This window comes from Neophocaena asiaeorientalis, unplaced genomic scaffold, assembly GCF_003031525.2.
Source record: "Neophocaena asiaeorientalis asiaeorientalis breed wild unplaced genomic scaffold, Neophocaena_asiaeorientalis_V1.1 scaffold5, whole genome shotgun sequence".
Lineage (NCBI taxonomy): Eukaryota > Metazoa > Chordata > Mammalia > Artiodactyla > Phocoenidae > Neophocaena > Neophocaena asiaeorientalis.
This window is the reverse complement of record NW_020174698.1, coordinates 2411932-2434231: the sequence shown is the minus strand read 5'-3', so window position 1 is coordinate 2434231 and position 22300 is coordinate 2411932. Positions and strand designations below refer to the sequence as shown.

Below are 22300 nucleotides of genomic sequence, written 5' to 3'. Positions count from 1 at the left end.
GCCCAGTGCGGTTCCCGCGGCTCCCAGCGGAGCCCCGCGCCCGCCGCGCCATGGCCCGAAGACCCCGGCACAGGTAACGGGGATCCCGGGCGGGCGGCCGCGGGCGGGGGCGCGCTGGGCGCCAGGCGCCGGGAGAGCAGGTGGGAAATGGTTCCCGGATCTTCTGCGGGGCTGTCAGATCCTGCGAGGACCTAGAGCCCCTGCCTTGGCAGCAGAAGCCGCTCGAGGGACTGATGAATGGAAGAGCCTATGCGAGAAATGCATTAGGACGTTGAGAAGCACGCCCTGCGGCTCATTTTGCAAGTTGCACGGGGGTACGTTCTCTCTAGGGGGAAAAAAGCACGTTCCAGCCGGGGGCAGAGCGGTGCCCACCATTCCCGGGGAGCCCACTAGGTCCCTGGCTTGATGCCGCGGGTGTCGGCGAGGGAGTCGCAGCGTAATTGCTGGATGCATTGCGATATGTTTGGACTTGGAAGTGCAGAGCATATGGCAGATATAAGGAAAATGCCGGATTGTATAGTAGCTGCAGGTAGTTCATGTAAATTTCATTCATTCTTTATGGAGGCGAAGAAGAGTGTCAGCTGACAGGCGGCTGGAAAGAAGATTGTAGGGGAGGAAAGGGTCTCTACATTTGCAAATTGTTTTAAGCCCTGGTTTTGAAGGTTCTAATCATTATTCTCTGAGAGGCTTTTACTTCTAAAGCAAACATTGCACACCCGCTCCCACGCACCCGCGACGCACATGTCAACCGCACTTGGGGAGGCTCGCCGGGTATCTTGAATGAAGTGCCCTTACATTTCGGCCGGAAGGAGGGGAATAGGGAGCGGAGGAGGAAAAGACTGGTCCGAACTGTCACTTGCTGAAGCTCCCGCTTCCACCAGTCTCTGGACTTCCCGGACTGGACGCGCCGGAGCTCCCTGCGGGTGGCCGGGTGTAGGCGCTCGCTCGGCGGCCGTCACGGTTGCCACTCAACGGAAAGGGACTGAGGCGGGCAGCACCCAAGGCCGCTGCCGCGCAACCGGGACGCAATCCCCCGGAGCTCTTCCCCTGTGCAAGAGGTCCCGGCGCGGCGCGCGCACGTGGACCCGGCCGAGGTCGCCGTTCCTCCCCGCGCCCAGCTCTGCAGCCTCAGGTCGCCCTGTCGGAGGAGGGGAGACGGGACGGACCCTCGCCAGGAGGTTTTGGGGAAAAGTCCCTGGAGGCAAAGTAAACCCACCCTCTTTTCCTCGGGTTTCTTGATTTTCTTTTACTTATTTGTTTTCGAATCAGCGATCACGGGTCCTCTTGCAGAGCTAGGAAGTTGCAAAGAGCGTGGGTGTGGGCCCCGCTGCAGCACCCTCGGCCGGGCCTGGCCGGGCGGGGAGCGGCACCAAGGCATGGCCGGGTGCCGGAGAAAAAGGGAGGCGACTTGGGGGGCCGCTGGCTCCCTGAGCTTCGTCCAGGGCCCGGCCGCGCGGGGCAGGGGTGCTGCCCCTTAAGTGGTTTCACCTTCGCCCTTGGGACTTAACAGTGGAGCAACGGAGGTCACCTATTTTTTCGAGAGCGGAAACTAGGAGGAATAGGAGAAGGAGGGAGCTGGGAAGGGGTGCTGGGAGGAGGCGCGGGGGAGGCTCCGCGCCCCGAGATCTCGACTGTCCCCGCGGGGCGGGGCCGCGCAGGTTCCCTGTGGCTCCCAGGTAGCAGAGAGGGGAGGCGGCCAGGAGGGGCGGGAGCCTTGAACCTGCTTCAGGGGGAAGAGAAACCCGGCTGCGGGCTCGAAGCCGTTTCTTGCAAGGCGAACGTCAACTCGGCAGGGATTATTAACCAGGTCAGCGAAATGAGTCTGAACCCTGTTTCTAGAATCACAGTAGCGGCCACAAGGCACTTCCTCCCGCTCCCCTCCCTTTTCCCAACCCCCAACACTTCTTTTCTTTTTCGTTTCTTTGCACGGTTTGTTTCCTTGACAGAATGTAATATTCATAGTCGTACTCTTGTAACCGCACCAGGTCTAGCAGGTGGGGAGTCGGGTGCATCAGGCTTGAAATCAGCCTTTGAGAGTCTTCTGACTGTTGGGTCTGAGATCTTCTCAGAGCAGATAAAGGAAAAGTTATTTCAGGCCCTTAGTAGAAATTAATCATGCTACTTAGACGACCCGGACAATTGAGAACGAGGAAATCTCATGCAAAGCTCAAAGGCGAGACCCGCGCCTAGCCGGCTGATGGACCCAGGAGCTGACAGTGTGAGCAGCCCTGGGCTCGCCCTGCTCCCCTCATGGCCTCTTCGGGACCTGCGGAAGTTGCACACCAAGTTTTCCCCAAGACTTTGCTTTTGCACATCTCTGATTTTGCACATCTCTGCTTAATTTTTAAGAGTCATGGAAGATGTGGAATTATCCCTTATTAGCCCTGGAAAATACCTTAGAAGTAAAATCCAAGCCCTCTGTATAGGCGAGGAACTGAGGTCGTGAGAGAGAGAAAGTGATTTGTCCAAGTCACGCAGCTAGGTGGAGGCAGAACTAGCACCTTTGCCTCCAGAACCCTAGTCCTGTTTGATGTCTATTCTCTCTCACCTGGTGTAGGCTGCCCCCTATGGGCGGCTGAATTTGTTGCTTATTCCTGAGTGTTGATCTGTTTGCCCAGACAGTGGTGTCCAATTACTGATTTGGAAAACCTAGTCCTCACACCAAGGGAGGGAAAGGGGGAGGTGGTGGAGGGATGAATTGGGAGATTGAGACTGACATATATACACTAGTAGGTATAAAATAGATAATAAAAACCTGAAAAAAATACATAGTCCTCAGTTCTGAAAACGTGATCTCCAGATCCACCCAAACCCCCAAAGTTGAATTCAGTTGAATCTATGACTCCACTTTCAGATTATTCTGGTTTTCTTGGTATCCCTGATATTTCACAAGGGTGCCACCTCATTTGGGGGGCTTTCCAAGGAGTTCCCTATGAACCTTTCCAAAGCTCTAGGATTATAACTTTTTTTTTTTACCTTATGATGCTTGTGCTTTTTATTAAAGGGAAACTACTGTAATTTTTAATCAGAAGTTGGTTTAGAGCCCCTTGTTGACAATGTGAAACAGGATCAGGCTCTTGTTTAAAAGGATAGGTACTAAATGAAAGATGGTTATAGATTATAAACACAGTTTAGTGGTCTTTTTTGTGGTGGCGTTTTAAGTTTGGATCACATCCTACTTGTCGCTATGCATCCTGGACCTTCAGATTGTTTCCCAAAATAATAGTTTTAAATTATAAGAACCTCAAATTCAGGATTTTGGGTAAGCATTTTTGCTTGCTTGTAAGGGGTGGGTAATATATACTTGTAAGTTACTTTTGGAAGACAAAACCTGATATGAACATACATTTTCCTTTTAGAATAATGATCTGCATTATGATATTGCTTTATATCATTTTTATTGTTCTTAGTTTGATGGAATTCTCAATATTACAATGATAAATTTTAGTAAATTTTTAAAGATAGTATAATTTTTCCTCATATCTTAAGTTTTATAAGTAAAATTATAACTAAAAGTAAACTGGCTGTAAAATGACTCTCACCTATCCATTATATGATTAATAAACATTATGTATAGAGTTACTTCAAAAGTCATCAAAATTTTTAGTTTTGGTCAAGTAGGTAAAAGAAAAAGCTCTTTTGAAAACAGTAATGGGTTCCTTTTAAACCCACCTGGGGGAATCCCTCAGTTTTGAATTAGGTACATTTTAAGATCTTTCAAAAACCATTCAGTCAGAGGTAGAAAAAACATGAATAAGATTCTGACTATCATGTGGCCTAATTATTCACTTGGTTACTCCGGAAACTGAGGATTGTAAACATGGCCACAAGTTGGATCAACCTGTCCTGGAGTTTTGAACTGTTTGGTATTAATGTTATTTACAAAGCAGTTTGGTCACTTGATCATTTATCCTTTCTCAGGTTTTTAAATCCTTTCCTTTTAGATTCTCTTAATCTTCTAATCTTTAAGGGATGACTACAATTATATTGTTGGGTGCATTACTTCTTGAATTTTTTTCTCTTAATAAAACACCAGTCCCATTAGGATAACATAATTGAGGGTTTTTTTTTATTGTATTTGGGAAATATTACTTAAATGATGGGACATATACCAAAGGTTTTGCGAGTGTACTTATGTAAAGGACATGGGCTCTCGTTCCTTTTATTGTCCTTAACATTAAGTTTTAAACTTAAACCTTCATTGGTTGGAAGGTTGCCAATTGTGTAACTTGTCACTGGTCTAACATTAACAGCAGGTTTAAACATGCAGAGCAATAGAAAGTGCCAGGTCCTTTGCCGTATCTGTGGATACCAATAACAGCAGAACCAGTTTACAGTCCTAGAGCAACAGAGTGCCAAAAACAGTCTCGTTATGCAAGTTTTCAAAGTTTTATCTTTGTAACCTTTGAAAAGATTGTTGAGGAGTTTTGGTGTAAGTTTTGTAATCCAGTAGTTTGAATCCTCTTGTTTCAGTCCACATCTGCCCATTTTTATTTCTGCAGCATCTACAGTAGTGACGAGGATGATGAAGACATTGAGATGTGTGACCATGATTATGATGGGCTGCTTCCCAAGTCTGGAAAGCGTCACTTGGGGAAAACTAGGTGGACCAGGGAAGAGGTAACTAATCACGTAATCAAAACATGGGGAAAAACCTAGAGTGCATCCATTTATAAAAAACAAAATTTCAGCTAAACTACAGATGTTCAAACTCCTTAGCGGGCTCTCTGACTCTTATCCTAGCCTGCCTCACCACTCCCCCACATGGACACTATACCATCCTTTTCCAAAATTTTTGCAGTTGTTTGAAGGTCCCCTCCTCACTTTGTTTTATCTGCGTTTCCTTCTGCCTATTCTGTTCTTGTCCATTTGCCCCACAAATTCTTACTACTTCTTTTTTTGTGTGGCGGGGGGGTGTTCGCGGGCCTCTCACTGTTGTGGCCTCTCCCTTTGCGGAGCACAGGCTCCAGACGCGCAGGCTCAGCGGCCATGGCTCACAGGCCCAGCCGCTCCGCGGCATGTGGGATCTTCCCGGACCGGGGCACGAACCTGTGTCCCCTCCATCGGCAGGCGGACTCTCAACCACTGTGCCACCAGGGAAGCCCCTTACTACTTCTTCATCACTTGTGAAGACATCACTTCTTCTGTGAAGCCATCCTTGGCTTCCCCAGACAGGTTGGATTCGTCCTCCAACCAATGGATACATGTTCTTATTTATTGTTGCTGTAATGTACATGCCCCCCCACCCAGTAGACTGTAAGTCTGCTGAAGGCAGAGCTAAACGTCTATTCATTTTTGTGTCCCCTGAACCCAGAATCGATTGCCACAAAGTGGGATATTAACAGATGTTCCCTGAACGAATGAATGAATTGCTATTTCCAAAAACAAAACAAAAGAATAAAGCAAAACACTCACAGAACTTGTCTTTTTATAATGGGTTCATTTAACATTCTTGGTATATAATATTACACAGAGAAATATATGTGGATGTCTGTTCTGAAGGCATTCAAAAATGGATGGAGGTGTGTCTCCTTCTCACCTCTCTTTGTCAGCTAGCTTATCAAATCTTGATCTCTATGGGAATGGAAAAATGCTTAGGAGGCAAAATTATTAATGTAAGAGAAAAGTTGCTTTTTCTTCAAAGTTCTTTAAAAAAATTTGCTACGAATTGTAGAAGATTTCACGTTAGAATAAATGGTATTGACTCTTCTTCGGTTTCATCCTGTCCTCCTTCACTTAAACCAGAGCTCTCATTGACAGGCAGACGGGATTTCCAGTGAGGTCCATAGGAAATCCATAATTTACCTATGGAAATTGTGCACTTGGGTGATTCTCAGCGGTTTAGAAGTTCTGTTTGTAACACTGGTTTCCTAATTGCTGTGACTGTGTCATAGCGAGGACTCACATTGTGTGTGAAAGTTACCTTTGCAGGAACATGAGGATTCTCTTTTGCTTGAACATGTTTAGAAAGACACTTGTGAACTGAAAGATTTCACCCTGATGTTTAGCGTCTTCTGTGTTCTAATAAGTTTGGTGTCATTTAAATTGTCAACACATTGATACAAAAGCTAAATGATTTTCTTACATCATACATGCCTTCGAGTGTAATTAAGAAAAGTGATCTTACATTTTTTTATATGAAAGAGGTTGAACTTACTAAACGTTAGACTAGAGCTTGAACTATTTCTTACTGAGAGTCTATCTATTGCCATAGTTCAATGTCTCTTAAGTCAAACACTGGAGTTCATTACTTTTTTCCTACAAAGTAAAATTTTAAAAGTTACCATATGTTAAACATTCAATGCGCCAGGCATTATGCTAAAGTTTTGCGTAATTAACTCACATAATCCCCAAATAACCCTGCTGACATCATCGTTTCCATTGTACAGATGACAATACTAATGTCCAGAAAAGCAAAATGATATACCCAGGTTTATACAGCTAATCAGTAGCTGAGTTAAGATTCAAACTCTGGTCTGTCTGACTCTAAATAAATCTATGCTGTAAACCAGTATATCACCTTAATATTTGTTGAATTTGGTTATTTTTGAGAGATTTTTTTTGGTGGGAGGTTGGTTCCCTTTTAACTCTGACTTGAATAGAGTTGTACAGTAAATGACTGATATCCTAGGATTCCCTTTAAATGTCTTAGGATGAAAAACTAAAGAAGCTGGTGGAACAGAATGGAACAGATGACTGGAAAGTTATTGCCAATTATCTCCCGGTGAGTTAGTAATTTTTTTCTTTCTGTAAAAGGAAATTTCCTCCTCCCAAAGATTTAAATAAGATATTGTAGGAGATGATATTAAGACATTACATATTTGCTTGTATATAAGAAGTAAGGGAGAAATGCCTTATCTGTAACTTATATTTCTTTTGTAATGCATATAATTAAAATTTCTAAATATATTTTTAAAGGATTTTTACAATGTATTTTAAACGTTTGCTTCTTATTTTATCTTTTAATTTTTTAGAATAATATAAATTAGCATTTTGATGACTTGTTGTACGGTAGATGACTAAACTCATGGTACTTCCCCCAAGTCAGCTTCTTTTAAATTTCCTATTTTTTCAATAGCCATAATTTTGGTACCCTGGTTTAAAATTTTAGCGTTCTTTTAGACTTATCATACTCCCCCATCCCCTACAATCAAGCAAGGATTAAGGAATCTGGGATTCCTTTGTTTATTCTTCTCACCGTTCCGTATGTTCGGCCCCTTTCCCTCTTCTCTGGCCAATTGCATTGCCTTCATAACTGGCTTTCCTACTTGTAGCTTTCCACTTTCCCATACATTCCAGACACCACTGACAGATGGAGCTTCATAAAATGCAGCTGTGCTTTACTTTTCAAAACTAGCAGCAGTAACTTCAAGTCTCACACATCAGGTAGACTGCCTGGCACATGAGGGCCTTCCCATATGCCTCAACTTACAGCCCCAGTTCTGTTTCCTACTTCCCCTCTGTAAGCAGGTTTGGTTGAATTCATTTCTGCTTTCCCTCCTGAGGGCTTTTGTCCCTGGTGATGCCACCTCCTAAAATGTTCTAGCCATCCTTCAAAGTCCATGCCAAGAGCTTTTCTGTACTCCTTCTAAGGAAACATAATTTCTCCTCCTCAGAAGATGCTCCTTTTTCCACCCCAATATCATTTTACTTTGGTCTCTTCTTGCATATGAATCAAATTCTGCCCTCTATTAGTTAATTATGTATTTGTCTTTTACTTCTTACAAGACTATAAACTCTTATAAAACAGGGCCTATCTTTATTCACCTTTGCTCTTTCCGCAATATTAACACTTGTGGTCCTAAATTGAAGCACATCTCTTAGTTTGAATGGGAATCAAACTTGAGTCATTTAGAGTGGGTTTCCATAGAAGTCCAACATCAATATGGAATCTCTAAGAAGTCCTAATCCATGTGGGTACTTCCAAATGCAACACACTGAGGTTAAGGTTAAGTTAAATTGACAACTAGGTATACAGTACGATGAACCTTTAGTTCACATGGCAGGACTATTTCCCTGAGGATGCAGAGCTTCTAATTTTAGATGCAACTTTGATATATTCTTTGTACGTTCTTTAGCTGTAAGTAATGGGCTCTCCAGATATGCCCTAAACTATGTTCTTGAATGTTTTCACTGCATATTGTCCGTGTGTGATTTTTATTACAGCAGTCTTCATGTGCTTATCACACCGTATCTGTATGACAATGCACACTTTATCTTATTTGCCTAGAATCGAACAGATGTGCAGTGCCAGCACCGATGGCAGAAAGTACTAAACCCTGAGCTTATCAAGGGTCCTTGGACCAAAGAAGAAGATCAGAGAGTAAGTTCTTTCTCCGTTGGTGTGTGAATCACAATTATGAATATTCCCCAACATTGTTGACTGTTTCCCAACTTGAAGAAACAGGTAAAGTGTGCAAACAGGAAGCAGAGGACTCCATTCCCATATTTCCCATGAATGAAAGGAGAGTTTTAGAAATTTTCTAAAGATCTTGTAACATGAAGAATGATTACACTGACTCATTACATAACATTAAAACATAGGTTATTTTTGTGTGTTTATCTGAAGGTGATAGAGCTTGTACAGAAATACGGTCCGAAACGTTGGTCTGTTATTGCCAAGCACTTAAAGGGGAGAATTGGAAAACAATGTAGGGAGAGGTGGCATAACCACTTGAATCCAGAAGTTAAGAAAACCTCCTGGACAGAAGAGGAAGACAGAATTATTTACCAGGCACACAAGAGACTGGGGAACAGATGGGCAGAAATCGCAAAGCTACTGCCTGGACGGTAATAATATGTCAAAAAATATATTGATTGGGAAGAATGAGGGAGTGGGTATTGAACATTCTGCTTTAAAATGTATGGTGAGTGAATTACATTTTATCGATGGTAAATGTTTCACAAGATAAACTAGATCCATAGCTTTTACAACTGGAAGAGATCTTAGAGTTTACCTGGTTGAGGACTTCCAGAATCCACCCAACAGTGAGCTTGGGCCAACTTTCCTCAGCCTCAGTTGCCCCATTTGCAAAACAGGGCATAACCTACTTTGTAGGGCCAATGCTAGTATCAAGTAAAACAAATGTCAGAGCACTTTGTAAACTACGAAACTCTAAACACATAGAAGCAAACCAAGGGTAGACAGTTTGTCTTTGGTCTGAGTTCACACAGCTGGTTAAGTGACCAGAAGGAATTTGGCTACCATTTTCCTGATACCGTGTTCATTTCATTATACCACTTGGCTTAATTTTTTCTTTTGAATAAAGAAAGATTGTATTTCTAGAATTATCATACTGCTTCCAGGTTTTTAAATGATGTCATTGTTAAGCTTTCTTTTTAACGAACAAAGCACGAAAATGACCTCATTATGAGGGATATCTATGGAAGCTCATTTTTGTCCCACTTTCCCCATTTAAACAGTTTATAACGGATGTCATTTAGTTTGGAAGATACTAATTATAAATCTTACATTAAAATATTGTAGGATAGGAAATATTTTAAATATTTTTATTCTTGAGCTTCATAACCCCAAAGTGGAGAAAGGGTCATTTCAAAGAAGGCTATGGCTCTCATGGTCTATGCAGTGTTCTCTTGTGATGTTCTGAAACATTTCCTCCCTCCTGGTTCAGTATAAGCTTAGAGAATTCAAGAGGTTGATAAAAGGAGGCCTTTTCTCCCATATGGTCTGAAAGGATATGCTGTTGATTCTTCCAAAAATTTAAGGGGCAATTGAACTTCCTCTTTCTTTAGCATACATTCCCCCACCCCCATCGAAATAGTAAAAGGGAGGCTTAAAACGGTTTTTTTGAATTGAGAAACTGTTTTCCTGAGAATTGAAAAACCTTGGTAAAAATGCTTTGCAGTTTGAAAATATATTGGGGAGTTAGCCTCTTTCCCTTCGGGATCCCATTTTGCATTTTCGCCTCTGGTTATGGTTCCATTTGCCTGGTTACGGAACCATTTGAGGTAGTTTTCAAAAGGTGGGAATTTTTTTTACTCAAAATCTCTGGCTAGTGCTATTCTAGATAAAGAGTAGACGCTGAGATGGCAGCAACGTCATTATTGCTCACCAAACTTTACTGAGTGCCTGTTGTGATGTGTAGGCCCTGCTAAGCCACACTCAAAGGAGTAATCTTCTAGAACAGCCAGAACTTTAAGTTGTATTAGAGTCTTGTATCACAATCAGAATAAACATGAAGGGTGTTGTATTGGAAATATTCTTAACAAGGAAACAAAATGGCTAAAAGATTTCAGCATTTATAGAAAACTATATAAGTTCCAGATTATGTAATTTAGAGAAACCTATCAATTTTTAATTAGGTGATAGTGGAAGCATGATTTTTAGGAGGCAGAGAAGACAGAAACGATTAAAAGGAAAAAAACACTCGTAGTGGACCAAAAGAAAGGGTCTCTGTTAGAAACAGTTTTCTGTCAATTAACTGTAATCTGAATTGAAATTTTTGTTTGTAAAATGTGTATGTGATATATTTCTGTGCAGAACTGATAATGCTATCAAGAACCACTGGAATTCTACCATGCGTCGCAAGGTCGAGCAGGAAGGTTATCTGCAGGAGTCTTCTAAAGCCAGCCAGCCACCAGTGGCCACAGGTTTTCAGAAGAACAGCCATTTGATGGGTTTTGCCCATGCTCTACCTTCAGCTCAACTCCCTCCAACTGGCCAGCCCTCAGTTAACAACGACTATTCCTATTACCACGTTTCTGAAGCACAAAACGTAAGCCATTCCTCAGAATTCAGTTTAATGAGAGAGATGTTATTTTAGCTCCAGGTAATAATGATACCTTTCAGGTGCATACTTCTCGGCTTTCATGAACATGATCATGATCACGATCAATCGAGAGGGGTAGGTGTTGTTATCCCTGATGGATCCGGAAATGAGGATGTTAAGTGATTTGTCCAGGATTACACAGCTCATAGAGATAGTGCAGACTAAAACCCAAGTTGTTTGATTCTAACTTGCTGCTTCGAATCTAATTTGGGAAGTTAGCTTTTGGATGTAAATTTACTTATCAAGGTACTGCTGAAGAAGAATGGGGGTATGGAGGTGCAGTTGTATCTAATACTTTTCTCTGCTCAAATGAAAAGTGAATGTGATATTACATTTAAAGAGGAAATAGTTTGACCCTGAAATTTAACAGATGATTGTAAGTTCAACTCTGGTAGTGATCTAGCTGAAGTATCTTAATTTATTCGTTCAGTAAGTGTTTACCTTCTTACTGTGAATCAGGAGCAGTTTCATGACTGACATCTGACATCTTTTGTCTTCCTTTGAATCGGTGTGATTCTTTCTTCATTTCTTGATATTTATATTTATAGACAAAAATCTTCAAAATGGGTGGGAAAAGAAGAATAAAGAGAAAAAAATCAAGAAACTTGAATCTTAAAATCAACAATAATAAATGGTGAAACTTATCCAAGAATTCAGAGCTCATAAGCAAATTCTATGCAAAACATATTAGTAGTTTTTACTCTTCTCTGTCTGTTCCATATATTTGACTACAGACCTTCCTGACTGGTCTCAGGTGAATGAACTATCTTAAGAGGTGCTATACTCTTTCCTAAAGCTCATAATAATTCACAGAAACATATTTTTATTTATAAACAGCTAGTGCCATCCGTTTTTACCATCAAAACTTTCATACACTCGTGAATGTATTTTAGATTATATTTTTCTTTCTGTTTTACTCTAAGGAATACTTCCTATCAGGATCGATGAGCACCTTAAATTTCTTTCGCTCTGTTGCTTTAGCTCTTTAACAATTATTAAAGGCTTGGCTAAACTTTCCAATTGGAGTTAGGTTTTATTTATTTATTTTGCTTTGTGAATTTTGTCAGAAAAGTGTTTGTTTGTTTGTTTTCCTTAGTCCTAGAGCAAAACTTCAGGAAGCCAACAAGTCCCCTGAAGCACGTGTAACCATGAATGTCTCAGCCTTTGTTTGTTTTGCCTTTTTTTAAAATTTAATTTTATTTATTTTTTTATACAGCAGGCTCTTATTAGTTATCTATTTTATACATATTAGTGTATATATGTTTTGCCTTTTTGATGTAGGTCTCCAGTCACGTGCCATATCCTGTAGCGTTACATGTAAATATAGTCAATGTCCCTCAGCCAGCTGCTGCAGCCATTCAGGTAAGCCCATTTTAAGATCATTTCATGAAGAAACTCATTAGCTACTCAAGGCACAGTTCTGTTTCTTTCATCCCAATGATTATTTGCACCTGATCCACTGAAGTTAAAAGAAAAGGGGGCTGTGGGGAGGTGGGCAGAGCTCTGGCCAGCAAGCTACACTTCCGGAGTGAATTAGTGCCGGAATTCTTAGGTTCTCTGATGTTAGAAGTTGAAACAATCCCTCCGTCAGCATCTCCTCTAGCCTCAGGTTTCACATCCCTCCTTTATGTCTGGGATAACATTCAGAGATTTCTACAGTGGCCAGATTCCGTTGGCGTTTGTTCCACGCCAGGGCTCTTTGGGTTCTATGTGGTCCCTCGTGAACCTCGGGCCACGATCATTGTATTTACACTTTCCCACCAGATCTTTGTCTTTTTTTCTCCCTTAACTTTTAATTTCAGAGACACTATAACGATGAAGACCCTGAGAAAGAAAAGCGAATAAAGGAGCTAGAGTTGCTTCTAATGTCGACTGAGAATGAACTCAAAGGACAGCAGGCACTTCCGGTAAGATGTCACCGCCTACTTGATCTGGGCGGGGGATAACGCTTGACCCCAGTGCTCTTCTGTATCTTTTCCCTTATCTTCTAAATATCACACTAATCAAGACTCTGTATATCCACTAACAATGTTTAAACACTAGAGGTTGCTTGTAATAAAATGCAGTTGTTATCACGATGTGTGTTGACTAAGTTGGAAGTAGTCCTTTTGTGTTGCCATAGAAACTCAATATCCATTTGTGATTCTCATTCTTGATTTTTCTTTTCTTCAGAAGGACTGTAATCAATTCAAAGACTAGCAGAGAAAAAATGAAAATTAGCAATTTAATTTTTTTTACAAATCTGTGTATCTGTTGGGTGCCTATTCATTCGATATTTTCTTTTTCTATTATTCTTTTAAGCTAGATTTTCATACTTTATAATTTCAAATATGATTTGATGTATGTCCAGTATATACATGTAAAAAAAGATATATATTAAATCCCTCCATAAGCAACATAAATGTCTCTCTTTTGTTTGCACACACAAAAGCTGTGTGGACCATTACTGAATTTTGACATCTTTTCTAGTGATTGGGCAGCAAACTGGGAAAGCAGCTTGCACTTTGTAACGTATGTAATTAACCAACAAAGAGAATAAAAGATGGGATACCCAGTAGGTATTCTGAGGAGTAGATTTCTTTTTGGTTAAATAATAAAATGATTATGTGCATATGATATTTCGACCACTTTTTAACTTTAGTTAATGTTTTGCAATTTCTCCTGTTGCGTGGTCATGCTGAAAGGAGACTTCTGTTAATTTGCTCTTCTGCTTTCCTAACCACGTTGATTTGGCAGCCCTTCACTGCATCAGTGCAATCTGTAGCATTAAAAAAGGAGTAGAAGCCACAGGAATATATGCAAATAAAAGCAACTCTAACTCTTGAATCCTCCAGCCTTTTTGTAGGTGAGAATGAGAATAGTTCACTGCTTAATTTGCAGCATTTATGATCCTATTGGAAATTATGTTAAAGTAGATTTTTAAGACATTCCATGTGAGAGTTGTACTTGGTAACATAATCCCTCTATTTGCAGTTTTAACAAAATGATGACAGTGAAGGCAATCCTATAGATGACAGGCTATACCATTATTAAAAAGCAGGGTCTTGCATTGATAGAAGGAAACATCTTGACAACTGTCTCATAGGCGCAAGTTTTGGATGATGCAACGACTTTTATCTTTCCTCTAACAGCATCTGATACCTTGTGCAACTTCATTGCTAAGTTCCTTCTCCCTTTTTCCTCCCCGCTTTTTCTTTATTCCCCCACCCCCTCCTTAGACACAGAACCACACATGCAGCTACCCTGGGTGGCACAGCACCACCATTGCCGACCACACCAGACCTCATGGAGACAGCGCACCTGTTTCCTGTTTGGAAGACCACCACTCCACTCCATCTCTGCCAGTGGATCCTGGTTCCCTACCTGAAGAAAGCGCCTCTCCAGCCAGGTGCATGATCGTCCACCAAGGCACCATTCTGGACAATGTTAAGAACCTCTTAGAATTTGCAGAAACACTTCAATTTATAGATTCTGTAAGTAGAATTTTTAAGGCAAGTTAATGTTTTTGGAAGGGGGATTAGGAAACTCCTCAAATTGTTGCCATTTTCTATGGCGAATATCATGTTACTAGCATATGTTAACGTAAACGTATGACTTTAGTTTCTGTGTATATATTTTTTCAATATCTGATTTCTTAGGCTACCCAGATAAAAAGGTAGCTTTTCACATATTTCCTTCAAAATGCATATTTTTAAAAATAGTAAAGTTAATGACCTATAAGTAGAGCTTGGGTAATAGGAATGATATTTGGATTATTTTAAACTTGTTTTTTTGTACTTTGTTTACTCCTTTGTGTTTCCCTAAAATTGTGCTTTGCTTTTGGATAGCACATTAAGAATTATGTTCACTCGGAGCTTAAAGCCATCTTTCAATATATTTGAAGTGGTAATATGTTCATTTGTTGGCACATGGCTTTCTCCACAAAACACTGATTACCAGTCCCAACGGATTCACTGAGACAAACCATCTCTGGTGAAACAAACTTGAATTCAGTATCACAAAAGCAGACACTCAATTCATTTCCTTTGTTTCCCAGTTGGTTAAAAAGCATTTACTGCATCCCCCATCAGACAGAGGATGAACATTGCCAAAATGTGCTATCAAAAAGTCTTCTTTCTGCTTTGAACTGCATGCAAATGATAGAGTGCCAGGAGGTCCCTGCAGCACCAGGGTAGGGCCAGCCTTGAGGCAGCATGGGAGACGCACCATGCAGTGTACCAGAACAACTGTTCATCCCGAAGCTGTTTCTCAGGAGGTCAAGCAAGTGGGCCAGGTGTTTTCTTTGCATTCAGCATCTCTTTCTCAGTGCTGTGTTTCAGGTGATGGCACACATCATGCACACACTGTCTCAAAGTTCTGCGCCTCCCACATTGTTTCAGGATCCTTCATCGCGGGGTGATCTCAGCAGTTTTGAATTCTTTGAAGAAGCAGCTTTTTCACCTAGCCAACACCACGCAGGCAAAGCCCTCCAGCTTCAGCAAAGAGAGGGCAATGTGAATAGGCCTGCAGGAGAGCCTAGCAAGAGGGCGAACAAACGCAAATTGAGTGAGGGTTCACTTGACTTGCCCAAGCCCTTCCCTCCTGCGAGGCCCAGCACAATTCCACGGGTCATCCTTCGAAAAAAGCGGGGCCAAGCCAGCCCCATAGCCACTGGACACTCTAGTTCCTTGATATTTGCTGACGTCAGCAGTTCAACTCCCAAGCGTTCCCTTGTCAAAAGCCTACCTTTCTCCCCCTCGCAGGTAGAGCACAATTTCTGCACAGCTGTTACTAATTTTCAACAGACACCTGACCCTTAATAATCTAGAAACTAATCCTTTGGAACAAATGACTCATTACTGTTGTCTTCACTGATTTCATTCCGTTGTTGCCTCTGGCTGTTGCTAAGTCATACTGCCTCCCAGAGTGTAGGCTATCTGTAGACGGACTGATGATTTTGTCATAATTCTCTCTCTGACTTTTTGGTGATTCTAAAGAGAGTTAGTTGCCTGGGATGTGCTTTTATTTCCTTCAAGACTGGAGTTTAACATTTCTATTTCTTCCTCTTCTCCCATCCCTTTAAAAACTTTAACAGATTTTCTGCCTCTTTGTTCACTTATTGTTATGTGATTCACTGACCCAGGGGAGGAGGGAACCAAATTATGTTTAGATAACATTTGAGCTGCAACGAGAAAATTTAAAGGTTCCAGTCCATCTTTAAGTGAAAAAGTTTTGGGAGAAAATGAGGAACAAATGCTTAAGAAAAACAACGTATGTTTTAATTTCAATTTCTCAACATTGGCTCTTCTGAGTCGTGCCATAATATTTTATTGGCAGTTTTTGCCAATGAATGTTCTTATTTCGTACAGCTTTTTTAAGGCATGGAAATTATAATTTTTATCAAAGACTTGTGTTCCTTAATTATGAAAATAATTGAAGCTAAAGGATAATTTGGCACTTTAAAACATTTTTCCAATTATGCCTGTCAAGTCTGTTATAAGAACAACTTAGGTATGAGCAAATGATATGCCCACTAAAAAAGATCTTCTTTTTTTGCTTGTATTTTCCAAACCCTGTTCTGAAGTATATTAGTTCTACAAGACCTTAATGATGTTCCAGAAAAACATCTAAATATATAGGTATATAAGTTTGGGAAACACTGAATCAAACAAAATTAAAATGGTTTCTTTACTGCAGGACCTCTCAAAGTTTTTAACATACGGATGTGCATTGTGAATTTCCAGGAGGAGATTACAATACGTGTGTTTCCCAAATTTGTTTTACCTTGGAACCATTTGAGGAACACCTATTACTTTCCCAGAACATCAGTGTTCTGAGAGATACAGCTTAAATTATTCAAGAATTTTCCACATAATGTCAACTTTATATAATAATGGTTCCTAGATCATTAAAGAGAAAAAACAAAGTATGAAAGAAAAAAATGATTACTTTCCAAAAAAAATCACTTTAACACCTTTAATGTTAAGAAGAAGTGCATCTCATTCTCTTTAATGACAAGTGTCCTTATTGAGAATGTTTTCTTAGGATTTTGCAAGTTTTTCAGCATTGACTCTAGATTTTATTTCTTGGAAATCATACTCCAAATCCCGGGTGCTGAATTGAAATTAAACACTATGTGCTTGTTAACATCATTGTTATCTCATATAATGGGCCAGTAAAACATACCTACTTGTTAACAACATGTCATTTTTAAATTGGGCTGACTAAAGAATCACTGTTTAATGTAAGTATATTTTCTTTCTTCCCATATTTAGTTCTTAAACACTTCCAATAACCATGAAAACTTAGACTTGGAAATGCCTTCTTTAACTTCCACCCCTCTCAATGGTCACAAATTGACTGTTACAACACCATTTCATAGAGAGCAGACTGTGAAAACTCAAAAGGAAAATACTATGTAAGTCCTTGTTTCAAGAAAAAAATTATTTATTTTATTTACTTATATTTAATTAATAGAATATAGTCCCCAAATGTCTGATCTATTTATATGTATGTAATTTTACTGATCCACTTTTATATACACAGTCATGTGTATCTCCACATTGAATATGCCTGTCCTGGGCATGTTAGGACTACCTAGAGGTAGAAGGTAGGAGAATAAACTAAATTACCTTTTGTAGTTCATTTCAAAATTTCCTATATATGGGCTTCCGTGGTGGCGCAGTGGTTGGGAGTCTGCCTGCCGATGCAGGGGACATGGGTTCGTGCCCCGGTCCGGGAAGATCCCATATGCTGCGGAGAGGCTGGGTCCGTGAGCCATGGCCGCTGAGCCTGCGCGTCCGGAGTCTGTGCTCCGCAACGGGAGAGGCCACAACAGTGAGATGCCCGCGTACTGCAAAAAAAAAAAAAAAAAAAAAAAAAATTTCCTATATATGCAGAGGTAATTTTAAAATAACTTTTCCATTCAGTTTTTCTGTTTGTTCAATAAGTCCTTTTCTTCTTCACCAAAAACAAGCTTTTTCAGCCTCCTTTCCTCTTTGATTATAAACTTAAGAATAAGAATGAGTATGGTTCTTTACTTAGTTCATATTTTTTTAATCTTATTTTTTCTTTTTGAAATTTATCTATAGATAGGACCTCTTTTGCCATCCCCAGGAAAATTATATGATTAGAAGCCAAGGAGTGATTAAGTAGTCATTTATAGTCAATAAAGCCTTAACCAATTCAAAGAAATGGGAGAGAACATCAATAAGAATTATAAGAAACCTTTTAAAAAAGCAATTTTATTGTTTCCAATATAAAATACACTTTAAAAGGTTAACATATGTTTTCTGTTATGGGTAGATAAGAGATAATGAATGGATAAAATTGATTTTTAAATGACATCAGATCTTCACAATACTTATGGTCATTATAAAGGCTTAGGGGTACTACATGTGTTTTCAGAATGATTAAAGAAAGATGAGAAATATTTTAATGCTCTTAGTTTTGTGGTATGATATTTTGAAATATGTGATTGCACATATTATCTTTTCCCTAACAATACCTATATGATTCATCATCATACCCTATTCCATATCAATGAGTTTATTGTATTCAGTAGAAAAATATTAAATTTAACAGGTAGAGAAATGTAAGGGACATATGTTCTTTTATATTTAACCAAAACTTGTTTTCCTTTTAAAGTTTCAGAACTCCAGCTATCAAAAGGTCAATCCTAGAAAGCTCTCCGAGAACTCCTACACCATTCAAACATGCACTCGCAGCTCAAGAAATTAAATACGGTCCCCTGAAGATGCTAGTAAGTTCTCACAAAGTTCTTGGGGTTTAGTTGGTTTATTAGCACAGACAGAAATTTTCCTCTGATACAAATGTACCCAATCATCCCTTCAGCCTCAGACACCATCTCATCTAGTAGAAGACCTACAAGATGTGATTAAACAGGAATCTGATGAATCTGGAATTGTTGCTGAGTTTCAAGACAATGGACCACCTTTACTGAAGAAGATCAAACAAGAGGTAAACACAAGATTCTTTGGAAGGAACAACCCTGCTGTTTTTGTCCCTTGTGGGCAGCTTGATGTGTCTGGGGGAGGGGGGAGGCACTGTGTAACAACACCACTTTTCATAAAAGATTTTCATATAAGATGCAGTTACGAGGTACTGCCAAGCTGTAGGCATGCAATCTTGCACTTGGGAAGCCGAGCCACTTCTATTTCCTTCCTGTTTGAACAGAAAACATGTGAGAGAGTATAAAGGAAAGAGAAGGAAGCAGTTTTGTATTGTACTTTTAAAAATCACTGATATATAGGTGGATGGATGACTGGTTGATACATAGATATTTAATTTTTGGACATCATGGAAAATTGAAACTAATTAAATTAATAGTATCTTTTTTTTGGTCTTTTTGATTTTATTCATTCTAATGAGTGTGGCATTGCACCTCATTGTTGTTTTTTTTTTTTTTGTAGTTTTTTTTAATAGCTCTTTATTGGAGTATAATTGCTTCACAATACTGCATTAGCTTCTGTTGTACACAAAAGTGAATCAGCCATATGCATACGTATGTCCCCACATCCCCTCCCTCCTGAGCCTCCCTTCCACACTCCCTATCCCACCCCTCTAGGTCATCGCAAAGCACCGAGCTGATCTCCCTGTGCTGTGCTGTTGCTTCCCACTAGCTAAATGTTTTACATTGGTGTCAAGAAGCATTTCCAACAGGTTCGATACAGTGCCTCTTGAATTTATTTTCATATAAGGATAAGTGGTTGAGAGACTGGCCATAGATTTACTTTTTCTTCAGCCTTACTGAGATATAATTGACAAATACAATTATAAAGTATTTAAAGTGTACAATGTGATGTTTTGATACATGTGTACCTTATGAAAGGATTCTCCCCCATTGAGTTAATTAACACATCCATCTCCTCACATATTTACCTTTTTTTTCCAGTGAGAACATTTAAGTTCTACTCTTTTAGCAAATTTCAGTTATACAATACAGTGTTAGCAACTATAGTCACCGTATTATACATGAGATCCCCAGACCTTATTCATCTTACAGAAGTTTACTCTTGAGTTTAACAGTTTCATGGGAAGTTCTAGCTCTAGAAACAACAAAGCACTTCCTGTTTGCTTTTAGGTGGAATCTCCAACTGATAAAGCAGGAAACTTCTTCTGCTCAGACCACTGGGAAGGGGAGAGTCTGAACACTCAGCTGTTCACACAGGCGTCGCCTGTGGCAGATGTGCCCGTAAGTTATGACATGTTATGAGATGTGGGCGGCTCACAGAATTCTGTGTGTGGCATGTGGGCCCACTGTGGTTTCGGCATTTAGTGCATCATACTTCTGAATATTCTCTCACATGCTTATTTTCTTATGATTATTAATGTTGAATATAAAGTGAGATTTTCTACACATGTTGGAAATAGACTGTGTTCCATTGCAGACTTGTTTATTTTCTTATGATCTGAGTCCTTGCCACTTAAAAAATCTGCTGCATGTATATACACATTTCCACGAAAACAGAATATTAAGTTTTACATTTTGTTTTAACTTACTTATTTGTCTTCTAAATGTAGTATAGGGTTTCCCCTGCTATCTGAAAGTAGAGCATTCCTATGATACCTTTAGTAGGCCAAAATGACATAAAGCAAAGAAGCAGTTTACCTTCGGACATATCTTGCTAACAGGTGCAAAAATTAAATAACATTAAAAAAAAAAAAAGAAACAAATGTAACAAATAGAAGCAGACTCACAGATACAGAGGACAAACTAGTGGCTGCCGGAGGGGAGAGGGGTGGGGAGAGGGACGAAATAGGTTTCGTGTAGTTCAAGGTAGTCCGTACCTCCGGATTAAGAGGTACGGACTCCCAGTTATAAAGTAGATGACACAGGGACGTAATGTATAGCACAGATAAGATAGTATTTTTTAATAACTGTGTATGATATGTGATCTATAAAAATATCAACTCACCATGGTGTACACCTGAAACTAATATAATATTTTAAATCAACTATACTTCAATAAAAAGTGAATAAAAATAAGGAAATTGACATAAAGCACAGGTGCTCACACAATTCAAAACTATGGGGCTTGATGCTGAGATGCTGAGTGTAGCGCCTGGGGAAGGAGCTTGGTGGTGCCACTCTAACTGCCCAGGGTGTGTGCTGCCTCTGTAACAGTTGTGGCTGCAAAAGAAAAGCAAAAATTCTCTTCAGGTTTCTTTTGGTTAGCAGTTAGCGAAAATATTAGGTACTAATGTAGGACTTTCATAAAAGCAAAGTGGTGTGAAGCGAACTTTTGAATAGCAGGGGATGCCTGTATTTCCTCCTTGCTAAGTTGTCTCCTGTTTGGTTTTATGTAGCATCTAGCATAATGCTAATCACAGTGTCCATAGTAAATTCCCTTTATTGTACCCGATATTGCATTGCTTTGCTTACCACCATTTTTTTTTTTAAACTAACATAATAGTTAACCCTGTTAACTTTTTTTTTTTTTTTTTTTTGCGGTACACGGGCCTCTCACTGTTGTGGCCTCACCCGCTGCGGAGCACAGACTCCGGATGCGCAGGCCCGGCGGCCATGACCCACGGGCCCAGCCGCTCCGCGGCACGTGGGATCCCCCCGGACCGGGGCACGAATCCGTGTCCCCTGCATCGGCAGGCGGACTGTCAACCACTGCGCCACCAGGGAAGCCCTACCACCATTTTTTTAATAGACTATTTTTCAGAGCAGTCTTATGTTAACAGCAAAGTTGAGCAAAAGGTACGGAGATTTCCCATATATCCCCTGGCCTCACATATGCACAGCCTCCCGATCATCAACACACCCCACCAGAGGGGTATATTTGTTACAACTAGTGAGCCTACATTGATACATCATCACCCTAAGCCCAGAGTTTATGTTAGGGTTCACTCTTGGTGTTATTCGTTCCATGGATTTGGACAAATTTGTACTGACATTTATCCACCACTATAGTATCGTGCAGAGTAGTTTCAGTGCCCTAAAAGTCCTCTGTGTTCTGCTACTATTCATCCCTCCAACTTCTGGCAACCACTGATCTTTTTACTGTCTCTAGTTTTGCCTCTTCTGGAATATTATATAGTTGGAATCATACAGTGTGTAGCTTTTTCCAGCTAGCTTCTTTCACTTAGTAACATGCTCTTAAATTTCTTCTGTGTCTTTTCGTGGCTTGGTAGTTTTGTTTTCTTTTGTTTTGCCCTTGGTTATCCATCGATTTTAAAGTTTGTAACTTGTGAATGATTGCCCTTTCCCCTTATGAAGAATCAAAGCTAATAGCAATTGCTAATATTTATTCAGTGTGTTCTAAGTGGTGAGTAATAGTCTAAGAGCTTTAGATACATTAACTCATCTAATCCTCACAAGGTTGGTAACATTATCATTTCCATTACACCGGGGGGAAACTGAGGCACACGGAGGCTTAGTCACTTACTCAAGATTGTATAGCTTATAAGTGGCGGTTCTGGGTTAGAACTTTAGTCTAGTTCTAAATTCCATACTTTTCACCATTATATTATACTGCCATTAATCTGTAAGTTAAAAATAT

General features: G+C 40.1%; 1 protein-coding gene across 4 annotated transcripts in view; it reads left to right on the top strand.

Moving 5' to 3' along the window:
• Positions 1-6: 6 nt before the first annotated feature.
• The window catches only part of MYB (MYB proto-oncogene, transcription factor), a 34960-nt gene continuing 12666 nt past the window's right edge, over positions 7-22300 (top strand). For 2 of the 4 annotated variants that reach the window (XM_024759122.1, XM_024759121.1), the window contains exons 1-13: positions 7-73; positions 4503-4620; positions 6653-6724; positions 8231-8323; positions 8570-8790; positions 10502-10736; positions 12072-12152; positions 12593-12697; positions 14009-14263; positions 17045-17187; positions 18417-18531; positions 18624-18749; positions 19873-19983. In XM_024759122.1, the coding sequence (XP_024614890.1) occupies positions 51-73; positions 4503-4620; positions 6653-6724; positions 8231-8323; positions 8570-8790; positions 10502-10736; positions 12072-12152; positions 12593-12697; positions 14009-14263; positions 17045-17187; positions 18417-18531; positions 18624-18749; positions 19873-19983 (1698 nt within the window). In that variant the 5' untranslated portion in view covers positions 7-50. Of the gene's footprint in view, positions 74-4502; positions 4621-6652; positions 6725-8230; positions 8324-8569; positions 8791-10501; positions 10737-12071; positions 12153-12592; positions 12698-14008; positions 14264-15169; positions 15533-17044; positions 17188-18416; positions 18532-18623; positions 18750-19872; positions 19984-22300 lie in introns of all 4 variants that reach the window. The other 2 variants (XM_024759124.1, XM_024759123.1) reach the window with 2 other exon arrangements.